Source organism: Suricata suricatta, chromosome 4 (assembly GCF_006229205.1).
Source record: "Suricata suricatta isolate VVHF042 chromosome 4, meerkat_22Aug2017_6uvM2_HiC, whole genome shotgun sequence".
NCBI lineage: Eukaryota > Metazoa > Chordata > Mammalia > Carnivora > Herpestidae > Suricata > Suricata suricatta.
In genome coordinates this window covers 100,114,154-100,139,346 of record NC_043703.1, presented here as the reverse complement: position 1 = coordinate 100,139,346, position 25,193 = coordinate 100,114,154, and the positions used below count along the sequence as shown (strand labels likewise).

The 25,193-nt window shown below is 44.0% G+C and overlaps 1 protein-coding gene across 5 annotated transcripts in view; it reads right to left on the bottom strand.

Annotated features, from left to right (window-relative positions):
- SPTBN1 (spectrin beta, non-erythrocytic 1) overlaps positions 1 to 25,193 on the bottom strand; it is a 196,822-nt gene that overhangs the window by 50,230 nt on the left and 121,399 nt on the right. For all 5 annotated transcript variants that reach the window (XM_029937358.1, XM_029937359.1, XM_029937361.1 and 2 more), the window contains 8 exons: positions 21,516 to 21,667; positions 11,265 to 11,438; positions 7,382 to 7,473; positions 6,083 to 6,163; positions 5,568 to 5,683; positions 2,268 to 2,380; positions 1,339 to 1,526; positions 215 to 332 (listed from right to left, as the gene is read on the bottom strand). In XM_029937358.1, coding sequence (XP_029793218.1) covers positions 215 to 332; positions 1,339 to 1,526; positions 2,268 to 2,380; positions 5,568 to 5,683; positions 6,083 to 6,163; positions 7,382 to 7,473; positions 11,265 to 11,438; positions 21,516 to 21,667 — 1,034 coding nt within the window. The remainder of the gene's footprint in view (positions 1 to 214; positions 333 to 1,338; positions 1,527 to 2,267; positions 2,381 to 5,567; positions 5,684 to 6,082; positions 6,164 to 7,381; positions 7,474 to 11,264; positions 11,439 to 21,515; positions 21,668 to 25,193) is intronic.

Sequence of the window (25,193 nt, the reverse complement as noted above, 5' to 3'; positions counted from 1 at the left end):
CTGGTTTGATAAAATCTAACATTCCTTCCCCAAACTCCAACAGACTAGCCCATCTCAAGTATTTGTTTGACCCCCTGCAAAACCCCAGACACAACTGTCACTCTTCAAAGCAGGCTGGGACAGACCCATTCAGACTGCCCTCTTGGCAATCAAGACCTAGACCCTGAAGCAGTAAAGGTCAAGATCCAAACAGGACCAGATGGACTGACTTTACCTTGTTAATGTCAGAGATGAGCTTGCCCTCCCGGGGCATGTAGACCTTCTGATTGTTGGCCCTCATCTTGCTCTGAATAGTAAAAAGCAGCACTTCCAAGTTCCCCTTTTCAGTAAACCTAAGCACAGAAAGAATACACATGTGCTGTTCTTTCATTTGCTTTTGGGGAAAAAAACCATTTCCCACAGCCACATAATTTTAAAAGCCATTTATCTCTGGTTGAATTTATGTGCAACTCAGGTTAGAGAGAACATAGTACATTAGTTTTGGGGTATTAGAGACCTCAAAAAAATGCACCCAACTGTGGAATTTTGGTGGGGTTGGTTGGCTGTTGTTACTGAGATTCATGGTGACATACGGAACCACTCCTTTATTAATTGCTTCATTCAAGGTTTAGATTATACATCCTGGATAATGGACTTCAGAGAGCACAGCTGAATGCATTCAACAAGAATTACTTCAAATGACTACCTAGTATAACTCTCAATGGGTTTCAGAGACTGCAGCAAGGAATTCTCAATGGAGCAGGTTTACAAAAAAAGGAGGAATGACTGTCCAACTATAAAAAGGGATAAAGTCCATAATCATTATCTGTCAATTAGAATTTTCAAAAAGAAGTGAAAAGTCAAATTTAGGGAAAGAGAAAACTGGTCTGAACAGATAGATATAAAACTATTATATGTCTTTATTCAACACAAGGCAAATATTTACACATTCTGCTACAGACTTCTCAGTAGGCCTGATAATGGGTTACTACCTCAGGTCTCCTGGGAGTCTTATAATAACAATATCCATGTACTCAGTTGCTTCTCTAAAATCCAAAGAATAAGGAATTCTGGAACACATCAGGCACAAGGGTTTGGTATAAGAGATCTGTACTATTTCTTAGAAATCTCATGCATCACGTATACCAGACCAGGGGCACAATCCACTGGGAAGGGCTCACAGAGGGCGTGGTTTGTAATAAAGCTCAGCCACTCATGGTGAGAAGAAAAGGAGCAGGACAGGCCACTTGTGACAGGCACTCATTAAGTGAGGAGATCATGTGAGTTAGAAAGCAGGGGTCCTGCTGCAGTCATCTCTCTTGCCACACTGATGGTAATGCTTTCCAATCTGCATCTTACTTGGGCGGCTTCTCCACAGTGCGGTAAGTGTTAAATGCCTGAAGCTGTTGTTGAACCCCAACCAGAGAATTGGCAAATTTGCGATTGTTCAAGATAATGATGGTTTGTTCAATCCACTCCAGAAGGTCAGAGGCAAGTGACTCATATTTTTCAATCATTTTTTCTGTTTCAATAGCATTGTCAAGCACCTGTAAACGAGAGTTGGAAAAATGGAAAAGATCGTATTGCCAAGTAAGAAAAACATGATTATAACCCTACATGAGCACATGCACACTTAATGACTGGCTTTGAAACAGTTCTCTGCTACTCTGGCCCAAGCATTTTAAACTAGAGGAACCGCTTGTTAATAGGTACTCAGACTGTAGCCATTATTTGTGAGCAATGACAGCTTAACTCAAGTGTAATTGGTTCTGTAACTTCCCAACCCACAGACAAAAGGGTTTAAGATTCTGAATGACTTCTGCTGCCTAAGCTCCAAAACTCCTAGAGAAATGAAAAGGGCTCTATTTTGCATGGTCTTGTCCCATGAATTTTCTGAGGTGTTCTGAAAACCACGGTGGGTGAACATCAGCCAAATGAGAATAAGAAGCCTAATAGTGAGGTCTTTTCAACTGGATAAATAGGATCTCATACCTACTACGTCAAAGACTCAGATTTCCAACACCCCATTTTCTGGTAAGGTGGAGGAGGAGTGTCTCCGGGTCTGAGATGCCCTTCAAATCCCTCCCTAAACACTGTAGCTACTTGTACCTCCAGTTACTCTTAGGGACAAAAAGGCTTCTGCCTACTTCTCTGGCACGAGAAGTGTTCACCACAAGCTGCTGTTGGCTGAACTGATGAGTGCACAGGAGAACAGGGGCCTGATGGCAGTACATTAAGACACGAGCTTTAATCACATCTCCCAACTTATAAAATTAGTGTGAACTCACCTTTCCAATTCGCTTTCCTTCAACAGCCAAGGCCTTCATCTTAGAGAAGTAGTGGTAATAAGTCACAACATAAGTGATAATAGACTTCTCATCAGGGTGGTCCACACTGATATCTGTAACCAGGAGATGTCCTTCAGTACTGTGCTCGGAGTGCCACCACCCAGGCAGCAGGCACAACCCAGAACGACAGCCCAACGCTGACACAGCCAGTGTCTTCAATTTTTATATTGAGAGTTCTGCCATCGGTGCAGTAATTACAAGGCTAATGAGGATGAAACCATCTCACCAACTTTTATGATATGAATATTCATGAATGCCTTCTACTATTGCAGTAAGGACATAAAAGTCTAAAGAGACACAATCCTTTCTCTACATGATCCCAAGCCACCAAGAAAACAACATAAATGCAAAACAACTAGAGAAAAATAAAGAATACAGCAAGAATTCGGTCAGAATTCTTAGCAATGTGGCTATTATCTAGGCACACCACGTTCATCTCCTTTTCCAATTCTACTCCCAAACTGGGTCTGTGCTTCTTGAATCCTCATTTATGCTGATGCCACCCGAATTTCTTCCAATCATTCAGTCTTTGGACATCTTTACCTTGTTGTTACCTGTTATCCAGTTAGTCACCAAATCTGAGTCCAGATGATTCTATTTATGGAGTCTTTATTGTCATTCATGGTTCAGACTCTCATGGTCACATAACCAGACCTGAAGCAACAGCTTCCTCATTGAGTTCCCCTACCCCCAAGTTACTTTACACACTGCACCTGGTTGATGTTCCAGAAGCACAGCTGTGAACATACTTTCTCCTGGCTCAAAATTACTCAAAAGTGCCCTACAATTTACAAAAATAAAGTCTAAGCCTCTTAATCCTCTGCCATAACTTTCCTTCCTTTCATTCCATCCATCCATCCATCCATTGAGTATTTATCAGGCTCCCTATAAGAGCCAACCACTGTTGTAGACATTTCTAATTCGAAAGCCTATTCTCAGGCATAACATGAACCAAACTGGACTGTTCAACATCTGCATGCCACTCCCTCCCACAATTCCTAGTATTCCTTCCCTTTACTCACAATTTCCCTTTGCCTAAGACGTCCTTCCCCACCCCATCACCTTCTTACTATCCTTCAGGGTCCACTTGAAAAGTTACCACTCCAACACAGTTATTTCTGATCCCGACAGTCAGAATTACTGTCTCTCTCCTATGTTCCCTTAAGGACTCTGTTTACACAGACACAGAGTCCACTCTCTGCCAGGTACTATATAACTTACTCATATACATTTTCTTTCTTTTATAAGACTAAGTCCCCAACAGTAGAAACCCTGTGTCCTGGTAACCTTGGTGCCGCTCTACCTCTCAAATTCCTTTCACAAAGTGAGGAGTCAAAAAGTATTCACCAAGGGAGGAAGAAAAGCCTGAAGATGGCAAGTGTTCAAGGTATGGCAATATGAGTGAAGTATTAAGCTCAGGACAGATGGAGAAGAGAAAATACAGAATGGGTCTTAACTGATAATCAGGCTCTTTTTCAAAATGCATGGACACATGTGCCTTTTATCCTCCTGGCTCCACTGTGTGAGGCAGGATTGTTTCTCTACTTTTAAGATGAGAACACTAGGGCACAGGGCAGGAAAGCTTCCTGCCCAGTGTCACCGAGGCCACCTATGGCAGTGGGGGCCAGAAAAGCAGCTACTGTTTCCCCTCCAGAGTCCCCAGTGGCCGACTCTGCATCTGCTCAGCCCCATCCACGTACACCCCAAAGAGACAGAAATGGAGGAAGGCCAGGAAAAAAGGCTGGTTCTGTACACAATATAATAAACACAAAATGTTAACATGACTGGGAAGAAGTGAGAAGGCACCTTGTGGTTTTGTAACTTATCTGCAATCATATCTTAGCTGATGGCTCTCTGGGGCAATGAACAACTAACAATAGCTAAGGACAACTAATAATCAAAATCAAACTGGACAAGTGACTTCAACTACCTTTTTTTGGCTCCTTGTCTTGTGATCTGGGAAACATCAATCCCTCTTTTCATACTGGGAAGTGATTAGAAAGATTAACTAATGGGCAAGTTATTAAAAACAATTTGTCATCGTGGTAGGAAAAAAACCCATTATTTAGCAAAGTACAAAGAGCTACAGCTAAGGAAGAATGTCTTCCCATAGTTTAAGGAGGAGTTAAGAGGAAGATTAATCACAGCCCAAGGAATTTTAGTTTTCTGTTTATATTAAGAAATCATTTAATGGGTTAGCACAAAGATAATTTTATCTCCGCTTCCTGTATAGTGAACTTATCAGTGGATCTGATGCACTGGAAAGAGCAAGCGTGCTTGGCAGCCTCATGACCTCGATCTGTCCTTGGGGAGTTCAACTTCCTGTTCTATATTTATAAGAACTTTAAACTTTCACTCACAGTTTTCTCTGTAGTATTTGCTCACAGCTGAGAGCTGTGATCTAAAAAGCTCCAGTACTACAAACAAGTCCTCTTAGATTTCAAATGGTTTTCAAAATTAAGAAAAAGTACCTATAACAGCTCAAGCGAATGCCCCACACTGGTCAACTCCATGTCACCTGCAGTCAGTCACCTGCTGCAGGGACTGGGAGTGGAGAGAAGCAGTCAGCCATAAAAAGGGACGACAAGTCTTAACCCTTCTTCCACCTACATGTTCCCCTTTCCCGATGCACCTTCTTCACTTAATCTCTTCTTGCTCAGAGCAAACAGTGTACAGCCTCCTACAAGGCTCCTTCCCACACCCCCCCACCCCGAGTCTTGCACCCATCCCATCCCATCGCTGCTTGCCACCTTGGGCTGAAAGTCAGTCAACAAGCATTCGCTGAGAGCCTATGGCAGGTTCCCTTCCTTGAGCACACCTGCTAAAGAACTTCCACTGACTGCTGAACAACCTCTAAAAATGTTAACCTGTAGAGTCCCGACCCACCTTTCCAGTGATAGTTCCTATTATTACTCTAAACACCATTCCCAACGAACTGTTAGTCCCCAAACACACCTTCCTCATTCCTGGTTCCGCACCTCTGCTCATGCAAGTGCCTCTGCCTAGCAAGCCCCTTCCTTCCCATCATGTTTAAACCATACTCATCTTTCAAGGCCTTTTCAAATATAATCCTTTGCACAAATCCTCAAGTAATTCCCACACCAAAATTAAGCCCCTCTTCCTTCAGTAATTCCCAAAGCATACTGTACAGATAAAAAAACTGACAGGAAGCAGATTTTAAATTGGCCCCACACTCCTAGAGATCCTAACTGTCCCACCTTTCATCCCTCACATCCTTACCTTCCGGATCCAACAGTTTAGTGAGGCCAAGGTGCTGTTCTGCCAGGTTAAATGCATTCTGCAGATTGTAGTGTGCATTGGATTTCTTTAGTTTGTCGAAATCTATCAGGTCAGGCCTATGCAGAACAGTGGAACATGACAAAAACCATGGCTTGACAACACATGTGACCAATGAGACACGATCATTACTCCAAAAATGGTAGAAACTGCCTCTTAGTTGAGTAAAACTCTATAATATTAGTACTATTTAATCATCAAACAATGAATCCTGATTTTTGAATAAACACTTCAAAGTTTATTAAGAGAGTTGAAGATAGATAATGGGCAAACTTGTTTGTCTGGGAGAATTTACATATTCTCTCACATTTTCCTCACATGGAATGCAGGAATTCCCACCATGGTGCAACATCTAAGGCAATGGATCTGAGGATCAAAAGTCACCCAGATCTGCTAACATAAGAGTGTCAACATTCTACCCCCAAACTGTCAGCATGATTTCTAAAGATCTGACTTACCGGTGTTTGTGGATCAGTGCGTTGAAGGCCATGCCGTCCCTCCAGCTGGTGGTGAAATTGTGAATGTTGACATTCGGGTAGCTAGAGGAGACCAAGCACGAGAAAAATCAACAGAATCACCAAATAAAGATTTACAATTTTGAGAAATGCAGGGTTTAAGTTTATAAGCACTGTAAAAATGTTGAGGCAGTAAATGTCAAAAGGACAATCAAGTCAGAGCAAACACTCCTTCAACTTCAGCATGCTATAAAATAAAAATAAAATACACATCCACATGGCTTTTCTTTCTTGGTAAGTCAACCAGCCAAACGATTGTGTACTGTGTCCTAGATTTAAAAACCTAGCTTAAAGAAGAAAAGTGACCACAACCCAGATGCCCCGAGGCCTCTTTACTTTCACTGGCCTTCTACTCTGCCAGCAGAGACATCAGGGCCCTGCAGTCACTGAGATCTGAATTCACACGCTACTTGGGGAGAAGAAGCAGCTAGGATTCACGTAACACTCAGCCTTCTTTCTTAGGTCACTGACTTCAATAAAGTCTTATAAACCAAGTTATCTCCATGAAAAACTCCCCTATGTTTGAGACCTACCCCTCATCATTCAGGTATTCTGTACCATACTGGACATTACCAACTTTGTATCTCTGGTTGACTACAGGTTAATAACTAAGTTGATGCCCTTATTGGAGATACAGTCTTTATGGGCTTCATGCTTACTGTTAATCGATCATGTCCATTAGAGTCATAACTGTCCTCAAAGTATTCTGACAGTAACTCCAGTTAGAAATCGGTTCTAAGTACTACAAGCTCCAGCAATTTTAGTGAGTGACGTAACAGGGGCAGTTCTCTAGAAAGTATTTTCACTAAAATTTCACTGAAAGAATAAAAGGAAGGAAAACTGAGACAAGATAATGTATAAAGATTACTTTTAAGTTTATAACACAAGGTTCCCCAAAAGCAGCAAAATTTAAAAGGAGGAGAAAACCCACTGCTTTTTAAAAATATCATGGATATGTTTCTTAAACATGGTTTTTGGGTTTTAAAATTCAGGGATGCTCTCTGAGTGTCCTTAACAAAGAGAGGGAAAGTGACTGCAGAAATGACAGGTCCAGAATTTGAATCAGAACTCCTCCCATGCTCTGAGGTAGCTGAAATGTCAGCTAGCAACTGCTTATGAGTTAACAAGACTTCTCAATGGAAGCAGTGGAAGAGATACTTGTCAACACCTCAGAAGTGATGACTGCAGCGGAACCTTGTCCTAGGCACAGTGGCCCCTGATCCCCTAGGAGCTCACACTCACCCAGCTGTCTTCATCTGGCACCACAACAGCAATGCGTCCTTGGCAGATTTCTTCTCTTTGTTGTCTTCAGTTTCTACACTGATATCCTGGATCTAAGATGTACAAAGAAGTATTAATTGAACAGATGGGTCAAGCTGCCTCATGACTGCCAGAGAAGACTAGGCCTTAAACATGAAGAGTAAACTTCAGATCACAACCCAGTCCTGTAGACTATCTACTGTGCCAAAGAAAACTACGTTCCTCAAAGCTCACCTCACAGAAACACCAACTACGTTTTTTACTTTGCATGGAGGTAAGAAGAAGCAAAGACTGCTTAACCTGCATGACTTCCCAGAACTACCCATTGGGGGTCACTTCTAACCTCAATATAGCCCATCTTTCCAACTAATACTAGCTCAGTGGTTCACACTATAAATCACTTGAACCTCATTAGACCCCACAAAAATACCTGCTTCAGTATTTTATAACCGATTATTTTTCACACCAGGATGTGTGTCCCTCATAGATGAGGACAGCACATATACCTTTTCCTAAAAGGTGACCCAAATTCTCAGAGAAAGCATGCACTTACACTCTGCTTCTGTGGTCTGTGCTATTGTCTGAATGTCTGTGGCTCCCCCAAATTCTTAGGTTGAAATCCTAACTCCCAAAGGTAATGATATTATGAGGTGGGGACCTTGGGGGGTGCCTAGTTGATGAGGATAGGACCCTCATGAACAGGATCAGTGCATTATAAAAGAGGCTCCAGAGAGGTCCTTAGCATATTCCACAATGTCAGGACACAGGGAGAAATTTGCAGTTCAGAATAGGGCCTTTCACCAGACCATGTTGGCTTGATCAGACTTCACCTCCAAAACTGTGGGAAATGAACTGATAGTGTCTGTAAACTACCTGTCTGTGGTGGTCTGTGATAGCAGTCAAATGCACTAAGACAGTCTGCATTCATAAGCCATTCACTGGCAACATAAAAGCAACATTATACACAGAGCCGGGTCTACTGACACCAACATCAGACTGCCTAGGTCTAAAGCTAGGTTCCACCCTCTACTGTCACTGGGCAAGTTCTTCAGCTTCCCATATGAGAAATGGCAACAGCAACAGTGGCCAGTCTCACAGCGCTGTCGTGCACTTAAAGGAAGAAAGAATATCAAGTGCTGAGTTCATAATAAGGAACCATAAATACTAGCTCTTTGGATGAGGGACTGCCTACCAGTTATGTGATTTTAAACAAATGCTCTATATACCCTCTGTCTTTAGATTCCTGACAATAATACTACAATGTGGGATGGAGATGGGGGTAAACAGTGGTGGCCCAGCAGGCCCCCCATCATCTTTTAGCTCTAGCCAATCCAAGCTTCCTTGCCCTGGCCCCAGTCACAGGTCTTCCCATTTAATCTAGAGACATGACCCAGTACTCTTTTTGGAAAGAGACAGGAGGAGGATAAAATATATAAATACAAGATGAACAAGTCAGAAACTTTCAACTAGGAAAAACACCTAGAAATCGAAATAATTGTACTTCTAAAAATAGTATCCTTTTTTAACTGTGGTAAGTATGTGATGTGAGTCTGCATAAACTCCAAACATTATCATTAGGACCTTCAGTTCTTGTGCACAAAGTAAATGTGATATAACCTTACTCAAGGGATAAGACACAGACTCATCAGGAAAGGCAGGTGGAATTCCACACATTAACCCCTGTCAACCTTTCTATGCTTCTGGGTGAAGAAGGGAATCTCTTTCCAGACTTGCTCATTTAGAAACACAGCCTACTCTTCTGAAATGAAGACAACGCCCTATTTATATGAGGCAAAGTCAAAGGCTTTCATTCCAGTTGCCCACAATATCCTTTACTCTCTTTTAAAGGGGTAGAATAAAACCTGTGTGTCATCATTAGTATTTAGTGGATCCCTGCTATGCACAGACAGGCAGGCACAGCCTGAGAGTTCTGGGGACAAACACACACACACACACACACACACACACACACACACACAGGGAATATAAGACAAGGCTGTATATTCAGGAACTGGAAGAAAAAGAGCTCTCTGTAGAACACACGGAAGCTTCACAGAGGAGGCAGAAAGTGAGCGGGGCCTTGGCTGATGCAAAATCAGTAATATTTGTGAAATGGGTGATGATTTGATAAGCCTGCTGGAGGAAGCTAGGTCATGTAAGGCACCATCACTGCAGGCTATAACATCAGCAGCCTAAGTTTCTCGCCTCACAAAAAAAGAGAGAAAGTATATACCAGCATTTACAAGTTCAAGTACATAAAAAGGCAAGCTGCCAGGAAGCTAATTTGTCAATGACTTAACCCAATCCTGGAAAGGGCTACATGTGGCAGCTCCCCTACGTGGGCAATGACCCAATGTGAAGAGAGGTCACCATTAGAATGCCCTTCTGCGCTCAGATTACTACAGCCAAAGGCAGCAGAGATAGAACTTCTTACTCTACAAAGCTGAGGTGAGGCTCAAGGAGGGTCCTGCTAATTCCACCTCTGTTGGCCTGAGGAGAGGTATTATTAGTGAATTTAATGGTATTCATTTGCAAATCATTCAAGAACTAAATGACAGAAACCTACAGAAGAATTCTGTTTGCAAAAACAGTCCTTGGGTGTTGTAATTAAGTCCATTCGTGATGTCACCTTCAGCAGTTACTTCCTTAGACCTTCCTTAGGCCTACCGAAATGGAACAGCTGGGACTGTGCACCGGGTAACCTCAGTTAGTACAAAGTTCTCCCAAGGAGTCAGATGATCAGCCAGCCTTGGGCACCACCGTTCAGGGAGTTCCTGTGGGTAGCTCTATTTTAGCTCCCACCGCCTCCTCCCACGTAAACACGCAGAACACTACTAACTCAAACCCCGTCTCAGGGGAAATGAGAAAGAAAACGATTGGTTATGGACTGACTTGAGAGTTTTAAGAATACAAAAAGAGCTATAATTTGATTTCTGTTTTTGCCCTTTTTTGGTGAGATTTTTATTTGGCTAGAAAAATCAATCAGATTTTATATCAAAGGGGCAGAACAGGAAGGAAAGGCACAGAGAACACAGCCACGAGGGAGACAGGATTGTTAAGGACATTTGTTTGCAGAGTAACCTGACGCTATGCTAAGAAGTGTTTCCTGCATTTCAAATTCTAATTGAAAAGCAAGAGCAGGAAGCATTGCCTGGAAAAAGAACCACTAATCAGGCCAGAGGTGCTCCACAGTGCTGAAATTCTGAGCTCCCTCCTAAAGGGTCAGAAGTATGCATTGCAGTCCTGATTGGCTTTGTAATCCTGGATAAGACTCCTCCCTTACCTCATAAAGAAACTGGACAGAATGACCTTGAGAGTACCTTTTGGTTTAGAGTTCTAGTATTATACTTAGAGCCTTCCTCTCAAGTATAACAAGCCCATAAAATTATCAACGATTCAAACAAGCATTAGGTTTTTGCACATTCCCCCTGAAAACTGCTTCCTCACATCCAAAGGAGAATGAGAAAGTGAAAATAGAGTGCACACACATATCATAATCATAAGTAGCTTCTCCTGAAAATATTCCAGGATATGTGCTACAATCTGGTCAAGTTCAGATAGTCTACTACCAGTACCCCAACATCAACCACAACCTTTTTATCTTCGCTCCTGAAAAGACACCAGGTGTTTGGAGGAGGTACCAGTGAAGCAGTGGGCAGGGATACAGCCCAGAAACCCCCTTATCTGACAGGAGAACCAAGACTTTCGGGGACCAGCAAGACCAAGGGAAGATGTGGTAGCTGTCATGTGATTACAGGTGGCGAATGGAACACACAGCTCTGCACACCTGACTTGAGGATGCCATTTCCACAAGGACACTCATAGCCACGGAGAAGGCAGAATGTTGGTAGCCAAGTGCCCTTACCTGGAAGCGCAAGATGATGGTCCAGATGAGGCCAAGGGTCAGCCGGTGGTTCCCATCCACGATGTCATGGGACCCCATGTTCTCAAGATGGACTCTCTGTTCCTTCAGGAACTGAAGGGCCTTGTCCACATTCTCCAGACAGTGGATGCGCATTCGTCCCTTGGTGGGTTTAGGCTAGAAACAGGACAGCAGAAAGTAGAATCAGATCATATAACAGAGCAGAGACCGGCTCAGAGCTACTGCCCAGAGTTTGCTCATGCCCTCTCCTACCGCACTCTCCTACCCAAACCAAGACGTTAAAAAACGTGTGTACTCGCTCAGTACAAGGGCAGTATTTACCTAACATCCTTACAAGAGAAGTTTACTTAACAGATGGTGCTCACTCTTCAGAGGTTTGTTTAATCACGCAAGCAAACAATTCACAAATGAGCAAAGAAGCTGGAAGGTTAGAGATAAAAGAAACTCCATTTCCATAAAGGATTTCAGAGCTACTGCTGCCACCCACATAGCTTTCTGCAGATGCATGGCAAAATACCGGATGACTTTTCCTGATTTCTTTAAATGTAAAAGTAGGTTTGCTACCTGCAGGTTTCGGCTGTTTCCTAAGGCTGGCTCAAAATGAAAAGGGGACACACCACCCAATGAGGAGAATTTCCAAGTGGCAGTTCTGTGAGAGGGATGCAAAGGGCTGAGAAAAAGGGTGTGACCCCCTGAGAAGGACAAAGGAAAAGAAAATAAAACAGTTGTTTAATGTGTCTACCCCAATGTCTCTTTTTTCACCCAATTATATCCAATCCAAGAGGCCCTGGGAAGGTGAACATTTTAAATAAATAAAGCAAACGACAAAGACACATATACAGAAAACTCTCTGTGGGTCTGTCGTCTACAGGGTCTAGAGCAAGCTCACGCCTCCGCTGCGTGGCTCCATCCCTCCTGTCCTTTCTGTTTTCCAGCAGAGCCCCTCTAGCACAGGCAGCACCTCAGACTGATACTTCCTGTCTGTCCTGAGGTCTTTCCCTTTTCAATGGCTGTGCACCTGACTAGTAAGACCTGGGTCCGCTGACCCGTGCGGTTTCAATCCTGAAGTGTCCTGGTGCCAAGCCCTAGAGAGCAAGGAGAACAGGGCCATTCTACTAAGTGCAGTACACAGTCTCCCAAGTGTGCCTGAACAGGGACAGAAAGGGTCATTTCCTAACTGAGGGTGAGAGAAACAGTGTGGATGGAATCAGAAGGAGCTAAAGAGGAGGGGAAAGGGTAGACTGAGGGGCTGCTGGTATCTTCCCAGGCTCCATCAGGTCTAACCACTGTTCCTTCAGACTTTATCTTTAAAAACTCAACTGTAAACACGCAAGACCTTCCAGGCCTCTATTCTCTCTCTACGAAATCTCAGTGGAACCTGTGCTCCTTTCCACATAAATGTAGACACAAGGCGTGAGTGGGGGAGGATGGTGATAAAGGTCCACTTTCCAGCAGGTTGATGAAGTCTAATGCCACCTCGCACAGACCCCATGTAGAGGTGACTGGCCATGCCGGAATAGCTATGGAAGGTTCACTGCAGACCCAGACACAACTCAAGTTCCTGAAAAGCACCAGCCATTGGAAACATTAGGGCATTTGACAAAGGAAAAAACTGGAAGAAAAAATTCAGGCAAATCTCTTCAGGTAAAATGATCAGATTCCTTCAAATGATTAAAAAATAAACCTCACGAACTTCCAAAAGTCAGGAATAAAAAAAGGAAAACTTTCAGGAACCAACTTTCTTTTTTTGCAATTCTCCCCAGATAAAACCAAGGCGGGGATGGGGTTTCCCTTTCCCTAAGATTTCCCTACTGCTCCTGGCTACTTCTCTTTTAAATCATCAGATTCGAGCAAACGAAGCCTATGGAACAAGTTTTTGCTGGACAGCTAGGTGTAAAAGATAGCAACTGTGATGCTGAAATGCCTATGGTCAAGCTGCAATCTCCCCACTTTCTGGCAAATCAGAGCTTCACTTCTCAACTCTTTACCCATAAACTGACTGGAATACCAATAATTATCTCAGAGGGCAGCTACATAAATGAAACAGTAATCTAATCACGATCGTGTTCTCAAACACACAAAATGTCTCTTTACCAGCAAAGGGCACCTCAAGTATCTTCCTCCCAACAATTCTACTTAAAATAAAAGGGGGAAGACTCTCCCTTCTCCCTGTGTTTAGGTATAATATACTTCTCTGGAGACAACATCAAATTTATAGGCTAGAGATAGAACTTTCCCACTAAGAGCCTGAAAAGGTGACATACTTCAATTTTTGAAAGACAAGTTTAAACCCAGAAGAAAACATGCCTCCAAACCAGGATGATGATTAATACCACAGTCTTCTAATCCGGACACCTAAAATTAAATTCTAGACTGAAATGAAAAGAAAAAGTGGTAGAGAAAAATGTGGCTGCTTGGGATCTTGACAGAGAGGAAAGGACATGAAAATACCCAAACCTCTACACTTGGGGCTCTGCAATAATGAGGACTCTGTACTTCAAAGTTTATTAGGAAACAAGTCTGAGAAACATGAGTTACAGAGACAGTTTAAATATTATTACTGCAGGGGCACCTGGGTGGCTCAGTCAGTTGAGTGTCCAACTTCAGCTCAGGTCATGGTCTCTTGGTTTGTGAGTTCAAGGCCTACATCAGGCTTGCTGCTGTCAGCACAGAGCCTGCTCCCAGTCTTCTGTGCCACCCTCCCTTCCCCCACTTGCACACCCCCTCTCAAAAATAAACATTAAAAAAACCAAAAACCATTATTACTGCTCTACAGATGCTAATTCAAACTCAGCTACACACCACACAGTAAAAATTACCACCCTACCACCTTTCCACTTCTCCAACACTTCTCCACATTTCACCTCAGGGGAAGCCACTCATCTTTGGTGGCACATTACACTCCTCCAATAGTAAACAAGACATGATGAGGTTAAAGGATGGCGCACCATACAAGGGAAAACAAGGATCAAGGCTAAAACTCAAGTATCCCGGCTGCCAGGTCTCAGGGTCTGTGTGCTTCACAGAGGGGTTCTAAATGTTTTCAGGCATAATACTTGGACACATTTAGGGATCAATGACCACAAGAAATGAATTTTACGAAGTATTAGTGACCTCACAGAGCTATACAGTGAAACACATCAGTCCCTAAAACTGCAAAGTCCCCTTAGGGGTATCTGGGTGGCTCAGTTGGTTAAGCGTCCGACTTTGGCTCAGATCATGATCTAATAAACCTTCATGATCTCAAGGTTTATGAGTTTGAGCCCAGTGTCAGGCTCTGTGCTGACAGGAGTCCTGCAGCCTGCTCCAGATTCTGTCTCCATCTCTCTGTCCCTCCCCTGCTCACTCTCTTTCTCTTGAATATTAAAAAAATTAAAACACCATTAAAAAAAAAAAAGCCTGCCAATCCCCCAAGATCTAAAAATTCTTCGTGGCCACTGATGGACCAACTATGTTAACCTTTTTGTTAGGTGGTTGTAACTGTTACTACATTTAATTCTAACCGCATAGTAATTACTGTTTGCGGATGAGAACATGCTAGAGAGACGGAGTAATCCATGTGGCCACTCCCTGCGTGGCCAGCAAGGATCCCATGCTACACCAAGAACCATGGTACGCATTTCCACGTAAAAGGAAATAGACTCAGTTCCCATCTGGCAGATAGTTTTCATTTTTTTCAAGAGCTATTTTTATATTACTAAACTTCCATCCTCTTAAGAGGAAAAAAGAGATAACAATGGAGAAAACTGAAGACAATGGACCTGGGGGGGGGGGTGCATTTCTCAGTAATAAACACTTTCTTAAAGCCACGCCCCAAGAGCGGCTGATTCTGCCAAGAAAAGAAGTGTTCCCTGTCTTGCCTCCATTAATTATTGTCAAGCTTCTAGTGTGACACTGGTGTGTTCCCATGGCAACATGTGCCTTTCTGTCCTGTAGGTCATTTCTGATGGGGCAGTCTGAAATGCCACTGATGTGGACACAAGGATCAATACCAGACCAATATGTGACTCAGAAATAAGTGGTGGTGGTGGTGGTGGTGGCGGTGGCAGCAGCAGCGGGAGAAAGGTTCCTCTGAGGAAATGCCTATTTTTACAGATCCTCCTTGAAATCATTTTAGCAAGCAGGGCACTTAGGTGACTTAGTTAAGTATCCAACTCTTGATTTCAGCTCCGGTCATGATCTCATGGTTCGTGATTTCAAGCCCTGCACTGGGCTCTGTGCTGGCAGTGTGGAGTGGAGCCTGCTTGGGTTTCTCTTGTCTCTCCCTCTCTTTCTCTCCCCCTCCCCGTTTCTTGTTCTCTCTCCCCCTCCCCCCTCCCTCCCTGTTGGTCTCTCTCCCTCCTTCTCTCAAAAATAAATAAAAGCTTCCCTGCTCTTCCCACACGACATCCCATGCTCCTGTATTTTGCAGGCACTTTTCCTGATTCTCTTCCAGGCTCAAATCTTCATCAACCACAGCTCCATCCTAAATTTCACCTCAGACCCATCTTTTTTCAGACTCCAAAGAAGGAGTGGAAATTACAGGGCTAAAGAACCACCTCTAGCATCTGACAACACAATTCTAAATGCTTATTAGAACAATCTGTCCAAGCCCTGCCTCTGAGAAGCAGTGTGCCTTGGGCAGATCTGCCTGAGTGGACACAATGTCTTTAAAGAAGAACGACGGAGCTGGATGGTGCCTAGCTCCCACTCCGCCTCCACTGCCTGCCCGTCCTTGAGTTACAATCTATTCTACCCTCTAAGGCATCAGGATTTGCACATCTACGGAATAATCACAATGGCAGCGTTTTTGTCAGAGTCTAGAGATAAAAAAGAGAAAAAAATGTTTCTTGGATCTGATTTGGCCTCCTTGAATAAAAGAAGAAGACATAAGGGAAGATTTCTGGCAGGATGTTTTCGGAGGCCCCTTGCGAGCTGGGCCACGCTATTCTGCCCTGGCAACCCCTACTTCCTCGGACACTTTTCATGAGTTTCCAAAGTCACCTTGAAGCCACCTGGAGCAGCAGCTCTCCAAGGGTGGCAGTGTGACCAGTCTCCCAGGTTGCACTCCATGTGAAGTGTGAGAAGCGGACTCTATCTGCCACATACTAGCTGGATGGCCCCGCCGGTTGTTTATTCTTAGTACGAGGGATGAAATGAAGGGCTCTAACACTATAGTGGCCACCAAAGTCACTTCCAGCTATAAAATACAATGTATATGTTGGAGGTTGGAAGGCTTACTAACATGCCTCCTGGTTTTTTGTTCAGTTAAAGAGGAAATGGAGAAAACACACTAACTGGTCTCCACATACCAGTGTGACTGACATTGATGTCTTTATCTTTTTTTTTTTTTAATGTTTATTTCTTTATTTTGAGAAAGAGTGTAAGCGGGGGAGAAGCAAAGATAGAAAGGGAGAGAGAATCCTCCCAAGCAGGTTCCATGCTCAGCACAGTCAAGATCATGACCTGAATCGAAACCAAGAGTCAGACATCCAACCGAATAAGCCATCCGGGTGCCCCTGTCTTTTAATCAAAAATAGTTTCACTGCCTACAAAGGGCTCTACTTAATACAGATGGTAGGTTGGGAAGCACCTATTCCACAGTCTCCTCTAATATAATGCACAGCCAAACTCACTTCACCCTAAGTCCCCAAAGTTTGAGCTTTAGTAAGAGCATAAAAGATTCTTGTCCAATTAAAATTAATCAAGGAACAACATACTGTGTTCCATTAGGTCCTGCCTGGCTCCTCACTGGCTGGGCCCTCTCCCAATGAACAATTTCCCTTCAGCAGGGCTCAGAGAGAAAGTAAGGCACCAACATAAACAGGAGAATGGACTGGAGTCCATGTTCTGTTACTTGCTAGTGACACTGGCCTTGGGCAAGACCCCAGTCACCTCTTTCTATTTCTTCCATAGAGCCTAACTGTCCCCTTCATCAGACTGTAAAAACTCAGTCAGATCATGCATGTGACAGTACAAACCAAAAGCAATAGACCCTCAAGTCACCATCATCACTCTTTCTAAAAACAATCCCCAATCTAGCCAGGATACTTTCCGACACAAGTTCTTTCCTGATGCCCACCGCCAAATACGAACCGTCTCGCTCCCTCAGAGCAGACACCTGACTCCTATCTCCTCCGGCCATCTAAACCTAAGCCCTTCCTCCTGGATCCTGTGAAACCCCACCAACTTGCTATGGCTTCGTGACAAGCCATCCCGAAGGCTGGTTTCCCCTTCTGAGCTCTAGGGCTCTGGGACTATTCACTTGGTACTTTATCATACATACCTATTACTATTAACTCACTTTTTGCATTTGTGCAATTTAGACTGCAACTTAATGGGGCTTTATTCCATGGCCAGTTATTCAGAACAAAAGCAAATTCCCCCCAAAAAATGATATTACAAACAACAGGTAGGTTGTATGGCCAGTCCAACAAAACCCCATTTCAACAACAATACATGCCAGTATGGCTCTCCAAACAAAGGCTTTATGTAAAACTCACTCAGCAACATGGGATTTAAGGCTTAACAAATCTCATGGTAAATCTATCTTCTCCACCTAGCTCAGCTTGTTTTGGAATTAAACAGTGGCAAAGAAAAAAAAATGCTTTTTTTGTTGTTGTTGCTTTCTCTTCTTTGACACAGATTAACAGAGTTAAAAAGACAGAGTATCAGGAAAACAACAGTCAAGCAAAACCCAGTGATATCAGCTATTGGAAAAGGCGGGCGGAGGTGATCAGGAAACCTTGTCCTCTCTGGGTCAGAGGTGAGTGCCCTGTGTGGCAGGAATGGGGCAGAAAGCTGGCAGCCTCACTTAGAACCATCCGTCACTGCTGAGGCCCATGGAGGGAAGGGGGCAGGCGCAGGCAAGCTTCAACCCTGCGCTATGACCCGTGGGCTCCACCTGAGCACCAAAGCCCAAGCCCAACAGCATTACTCCCGAGACCCTAAGATATGGGACCACTGACAGAATGACTGGCACTGGTTCTGTGCTCACAGCATTTATCTGCTCAGTTGATACTAAAGTTAAGGGTGGGTCTATATTTTTAAAGGAATTTTAAAGCAATGCCTTTATGAAGACCTATTAAGCCATTGTAATTTCAGAGTAAGATATTGGGGGGGAAATGGTTTTCTTTGTCATCAATCCAATCGCACCCAAGGAGAGGCTTCCTAGCTTAGCCTCAGAGTTTCCTCAGTGCTCCACAGGCTGACATACCTGAGGCAAACGAATTTCTGCTGACACTCCCAATACAGCAGTCAAGTGCGCTGATAACCCAAATGCCTGTCTGAAACTTGCTCAAATGGAACTCAAATTTTATTGAGCCAAAATGCAGGATGGGGTTAGGGTAAAATTATCTGAAGCTGTTGTTTCTTTGAACTTTACTCAGTAAAAATCAAACTTCCTCCTTTGTAAAGAAGGATAAACTGGCTCCAAGGATACAGTCAAATGAAATCCTCCAGTTCCTCCTATATTCATCTGTTACCTATCATCAAGCTGATGGTAAGGGCTGGGGCTACAATGCCGACTGAGACATAGGTCCAGACGGAGGGCAAATGTTACCCAGGGTTTGGGTGCAGAACGCCCAGAGCTGACTAAATGTTAACTGACCATACACATTTAAGCTGCGGACAAGAATTTACCCAGGCCTGGAACCTCTAACCACACCTCATTAGTTTTGTGCTCTGAATATGCAAGGACTATTTGGGGCAAGTCTTCAGGAAGCTCATCTCCTGCAGGGAGAGTCTCTAACCTGAGTCCCTAGCAGCTTCCATAGCCGAGAGCAGACAGCAGTTTGTGTCCCCTCTAGAAAGTTTCATGAACCAAATAAACCATGGGGCCAAAAAGGCTGAAAATTCTTAGTCCGAACCAACAAGAGCCTTAGCTCACTCTGTTTATGGTACCCTTATTTTTGGGGTAAGAAGATTAATCAGACTGCCCAACCTAAAATCAGGGTTGGCTGTTGAGGAATGGATAATGAAAGAAGTCAAGGCACTTGGGGTTTTACCAAGGAGCTAGGCCTCTGGATGAGTGCAAACAAACAAAAAAAAGAAAAAGAAAGAAGAAGAAGAAAGAAGAAAGAAGGAAGAAGGAAGAAGGAAGAAGAAGAAGAAAAGTATTGCTAGCAGCAAATAAAGAAAGGAGTGGGACTCGCACATAACTAAGAATTATGCTTTGCTGGTTGCTTCCTTCTTCCCTACTAAAGTTTTTGTTGCCCAGTTCAGAATAAAGGGCAATGGGTCTGATCCCACTTATTATGTGGACATTATCAAGGATCCCATCTTCTTGGTATTGAAGAATTATGGACCATCAAAGGTGAGCACTTAGCCTGGAAGATCTGACCCTACTGGAACCAAAATAAATGTTCAAATTAATTTCCATCCATATGACCTTTAATGATTTTTTTAGCTACTTCCCAAACATTCCAAACAAATAAAAATCAATAATCATACTATGTTAAACATTGAAGAAAAAAAAGATTGAGAAGTAGGAGGAAATATCTGGCTAAAAAAATGAAATTTAGGAGTGCCTGGCTGGCTCCTGAGCTTGGGGTTGTGACTTCAAGCCCCATGTTGAGGGTAGAGATTACTAAAAAATAAAATTTTTAAAAGGGGGAGGAGGTGCTTGGCTGGCTCAGTCAGCAGAGCATTCAATTCTTGATCTCAGGGTTCTGAGTTGAAGCCCCACACTGGGTGTGGAGCCTACTTAAAAAAATAAATTAAAAAAAAGAACAAAAATATAAACAGGAAAACCAAAACCAAAAACTAAATTTAAAGGTGCATATCATGGTAACTCTATCCTAGGTTCTCACACAGACTCACTTCAAAAAACAAATCAAGGGGACCCTGGGAGGCTCAGTCAGTTAAGCACCAAACTTTGGCTCAGGTCATGATCTCACAGTTTGTGAGTTCAAGCCTGGCACCAGGCTCTATGTGGACAGCTAGGATCCTGGAGCCTGCTTCAGATTCTGCTTCCCTCTCTCTCTCCCTCTCTGGCTCACACACTCTCTCTCTCAAAATTAAATAAACATTAAATGAGCAGCCATCATGGGCCTGAGCAGAAGCCTCTGGTTCTCTAGTTTGTTTAGCTTGACCCACAAACTCTCAAAGATGACGTAACAAGACCTGCATGCTTGGGGAACAAAGTGCATAGACAAAACTCACTATAGATGAGATAGGGCTTGCCTCACCATCTTCTAAAGGACTCTGTTCTTGAACATAGGAAAAGGGAGAGAGAAAACTCTGTTTATACCCAGGCTCAAGAGGCAATTCTGTTGGCAGGCTATATAATAGGGCAGGGTACAACCTTAGCCCCTTGCCTGTGGTCAGAGGTGTGTGGGTTGGTGTGCAGACAGACCCATGCGACTATCAAGTTATAGGGTGGAGCTCAAGTTAAAAATAAGGCTTTCTGGCAGCCCTGCCAACCACCAGCATCATATTTTCTTGGTGATGTCACTACAGATGTGGGACTCTATCCCTGGGCGTCAGTTTTTGGCTCGGCCCCACCACCACCTATGGAACTCCATGTGTTCTGGTACAATATAGCATCTATTTTCAAACCAAAGCCAGACAAAACGTGTTTGGTCAGTTACAGTGACTGGTTTATGGTTTATAAACAAAAGTCACAGCAGAGGAAGCAGAGTAGCTCTGAGAAACAAAATGGGAATAGAATTTTCACTGTAGGCTGACAACGCCCCCACCCAAAAAGGCACAGTGAATTCATCAGAAGCTGAGTTTCCAAGGAGATGACACAACACCAGCCTCTCCCTCCACCCCCAAAATAAGAGGTATGCAGGGAAGAAAGCAAAAAGTATTAGACTACTGAATTCAATCCCTGCCACCTTGTAAGAACAGCAGCTCAGATTTTCCAGAGAATCAATAAGAAACAAATTTAAAATTATTCCATGATCTTGTGGGTTACAGATTCATCCTGGAGCCAATGCCTAAGTCTGGCCCTTCAATTTCCAGTGCAGTGCCCTGCTTAACAGGGGACGCCAGCCAAGACCTTTCAGACCAAGGGTAGTAACTCACAAAGTACCAGAACGAGGCTGCTTTATTACAGTTACAGAATATCACCCAGACTCACAATGGTATGCAGGTTTTCCCAACACACTCATCTCACGTGTCTAGATTCTCCTTCTCAAAAATATTAATCATTAATTGCCAACTTCATCAGAAGACACAAGTCCACACTCCATTTTTCAAAAACTTTTTCCAGCCTATGTTGCGAAGTCACTTAATAACATTCCCACTTACCAGCCTCTCTCCAGAAAGAACTTCCAGTAGCTTGATGAGCATCCGTCCATCTCGAAGGTCAGTGTACAGGTCTGTGATGCGGCAGGACACCCGGGCAAGGTGGGAATTGACCCACTTAGTGAAGGTCTTCTTCTGCACAGCTTCGCGCTCATCTGCAAGCAGAAGAGAGCTCGTTTTACCATCAATCACAGCCCGGTGGCGGCAGCAGCTTTGTGGGGGCAGGGTCACAAGAGTCCAGCCAGAAGAAGAATGGGAAAACTCAACTCTAACTGAAACTGGTACTTAGTTTCTCTGAAGCATGATAAATGCTTGACAAATGTTAAGAATTGTACAACCCTTGAACATCTAAGCCCCTATTATGTACCACCAGCAGAATATCCTTGCTCTCATTTTGTTTTCTCTCATCTCTGTTGAAGAGACAGAGGATACAGCAGACCACAGTAGGGCCCTGTGCAGCCCTGCCCAGGCGCATAACATTTGGTAAAGTTTCCAATGTGTATGTTACAACTACTATTGTTCCTTCAAAAAGCTAGTATTAGGGAAGCACACAGTACAGAAAGGGACATGGGGTAAAAAAGGAGACAGAAAGAAATTGCTTTCCTCATATACAAAGGAACAGAAGATATGGCATGCCTGGGTGGCTCAGTCAGTTGAGCGTCCAACTCTTGATTTTGGCTCAGGTCATGATCTCACAGTTCATGGGATGGAGCCCTGCATCAGGTTCCATGCTGACAGCGTGGAGCCTGCTTGGGATTCTTCAGAGAAAGAATCTCTCTCTCTGCCCCTTCTCCATTCATGTTCTCACTCTCTTACTCTTAAAGTAAATAAAAAACTTAAAAGAAAAAAGGTAACTTCACTCATGACATTGATCTGCAATGACCCTCTCACCTGCTAAATCACATGCCCAGGAACAACAGAGAAAATGGCAGGCAACGTAAGGTACAAAGAGATCTGGCCAGGCACTGGGAGAGCAGGGCCTGGGCCCAAGGTTTTACCAAACACATACTGATACTATGTTCAGTGTCCTCTTCTGTAAGATGAGTGGACAGTTGTCATCTCCAAACTACAACCATTAGTTGAAAAGGCAACTGCTAGGGGCGTCTGGGTGGCTCAGTCAGTTGTGTATCCAATTCTTGATTTCCACGCAGGTTATGATCTCATGATTCCTGGGATGGAGCTCCACACTGGGCTCTGCATTTACAGCACAGGGCCTGCTTGGGATTCTTGGTCTCTCGCTCTCTCTCTACTCCTCCCCCTACTAATGAGTACACGTGCACGCACACACTCTCTCTGTCTCTCTGAAAATAATAAACATTTAAAAAAAGGCAACTGCTGGTTTATGGTCACCTAGGGAACAGTATTGTTTTTCAAGCCTCACTGATCAAATTCTGTCCAATTCAGAACCTAAAACTTTAGACATATCAGCCCAGCAGGCTGCTGAAAGCATCAACAGGGATCCACAGAATATGCCCTATACACATTCATATCCACTGACTGTTTTCTATAGAGATACCCTTTTGTCAGTTACACACCCCACTTCTTGTTCTGTAGCATAAATTTGTGCCAAAAGGATCCAAGATCTACTCCTTCCAGTGTAAGCCCAAATGCACCAAGATGTCTATGCATTAATCTACAAAAAAGGGAGCAGACCCCAATAATTTTTATGCATCTCACCACCACTCAGTGACAACTAAAAAGCCACCCTTGCTGACAAGGGCGTGTTCCCTGCCTGGAGATACTGGGTTCCCTGCCTGGCTGGAACATCCTGGGAGTCTGCCGGAAAGACTTGGCTGAGGCCTCCAGCCATCCCTTCACAGGGAGGGAGCCAGGCAGAGACAACACGGGACCAGCCTGTACTGCCGCCAGCAGCTCCTCCCCACCCAGCCTTTCCCTAAAGGAACAGTCTGTCCAGCAGAAAAGAGGGCCTTTCTAAGGGACAAAAGCCAACCCAAAACAAAAGATCAGAAAGGGCAGGACTCGGGGAACAAGAAAACAGCAGTAAGGGGCACAGTGCAGATGAAAAAGGAGCTGTACCAATAACATCATGATAGGTCACAGAGAGAAGATCAGATGCATTATTAATCACACAATCATCATGATGGACTGCAACTTCCAGACACTGACACAGGGAGCTGTAATTTTTGCCAAAGGTTGGCTATTTTCAAAGAAGTCCAGAGCAGAACACAAAGACATTGAGTACATTTCATAGATGGCAAGTAACTCCTGGTTCAGATGTATTTAGGGTCTGCTAATTTAAAAAAAATTCTAATACATTTTATGTGCTACACTGGAGTTAGAAATGTCTCTAATAAAGCCCTTGATGGGTTTCAAAGATGTTATTAAAGGGTTTGGGCTCAAACTCACTACCACACCCGACCTATCAAAGGAATAAAATCAAAATGAAAACCTGCTTAGAATTAAGGCATTTCTTTCTAAATAAACATGTACAAAGGTGTTCCTCAGCCAACTGTCACTCCTTTGGGTGAATCTCACATTACAAAAATACTCCTGGCTTCCTTCCTTCAGGTTCTGAATTCACAGGTTCCTTTACAAACAAGGAGATTCCAATGACTTGCTTCTAAAGACAGTAAGCGCACTCACACAACACCCAGTTATGGGAGTTAAAGTCGAACCTCCTCCTCCAGAAGGAGACAGAGAGGTCACAGGTGGAGCAGAGAACTGAATGGAAATAAAATAGACTAGAGATCCGTGTGAGGAGGGCTCCGTCTGTCCCCAGAAACTCTAGGAAGGAGAGAGAAAAGAGGAAGAGGAGAACTTAAACAAAAATAAAGAAAGGAAAGCAATGAGCGCTTGCTTTCTTGTCCTCACTCCTGTTTCCTCTTTCTACTCTCCCCCACACAGCTTAAGAGCAGGTCCCAGGTCCCGTGCTAGAAAAGTCACATAAGGCCTAAGTTCCTCCAGCTTGTGTCCCCACTCTGGAAAAGGCATGCAAGATTCCATCCAAGGACTGGACCAGAACCAACGCTCTCATGACACATGAGGGACAGGAAAAGGGCTCAGCAGTGAGATAATACAAAGTCCAGTCAGCTTGGTGTGTCCTCTGACAATGGAGGACTGGAGAACACCACACACTTCTGAGGCCGGAAGGAGGGAAAGGGAAGGAAAGAAATGTACCCAGCAGCCTAGCTGAGGATGAGGCTGCGTGTCCTTGGGGACTCCGTTCTTTGTTCCACCCTTCCTGGGAAAGCACAATGACATCACCCCTACACTCACAACCCAGCCAGACAGGGGCAGATTAAGCCAGATGCCTGCTAGAGGAGGAGCAGGAGGCCCTTGGCACAGATGGTGGAAGACAGTCCAGAGGCGTGTTTCCAAGCTCAAGCTGATGTCACTGCGCCAGAACTGTGTGAGGAAGTGGTGGGAGTAGCTGAGAAAAGAGAGACCACTTCAGCTCTATGGGTATGAGGCAAATCTGGTACCAGGAAAAGGAAGCCCTTGCAAACTCCATACTGATTTGGTTATGTAGAGCGCTGGTTCTCAACTCCCCCAGGGGACATTTAGCACCCCTCTCCTGCCTGGGGAGGAGAGGGGTGCTACACTGGCAACTAGTGGGTAAAGGCCAGGGATCCTGGTAAGCATCCTACAGGGCATAGGACAGCCCCCACAACAAGGAATTATCCAGCTCAACATGTACCCAGTACCCAGGTGGGGAAATCC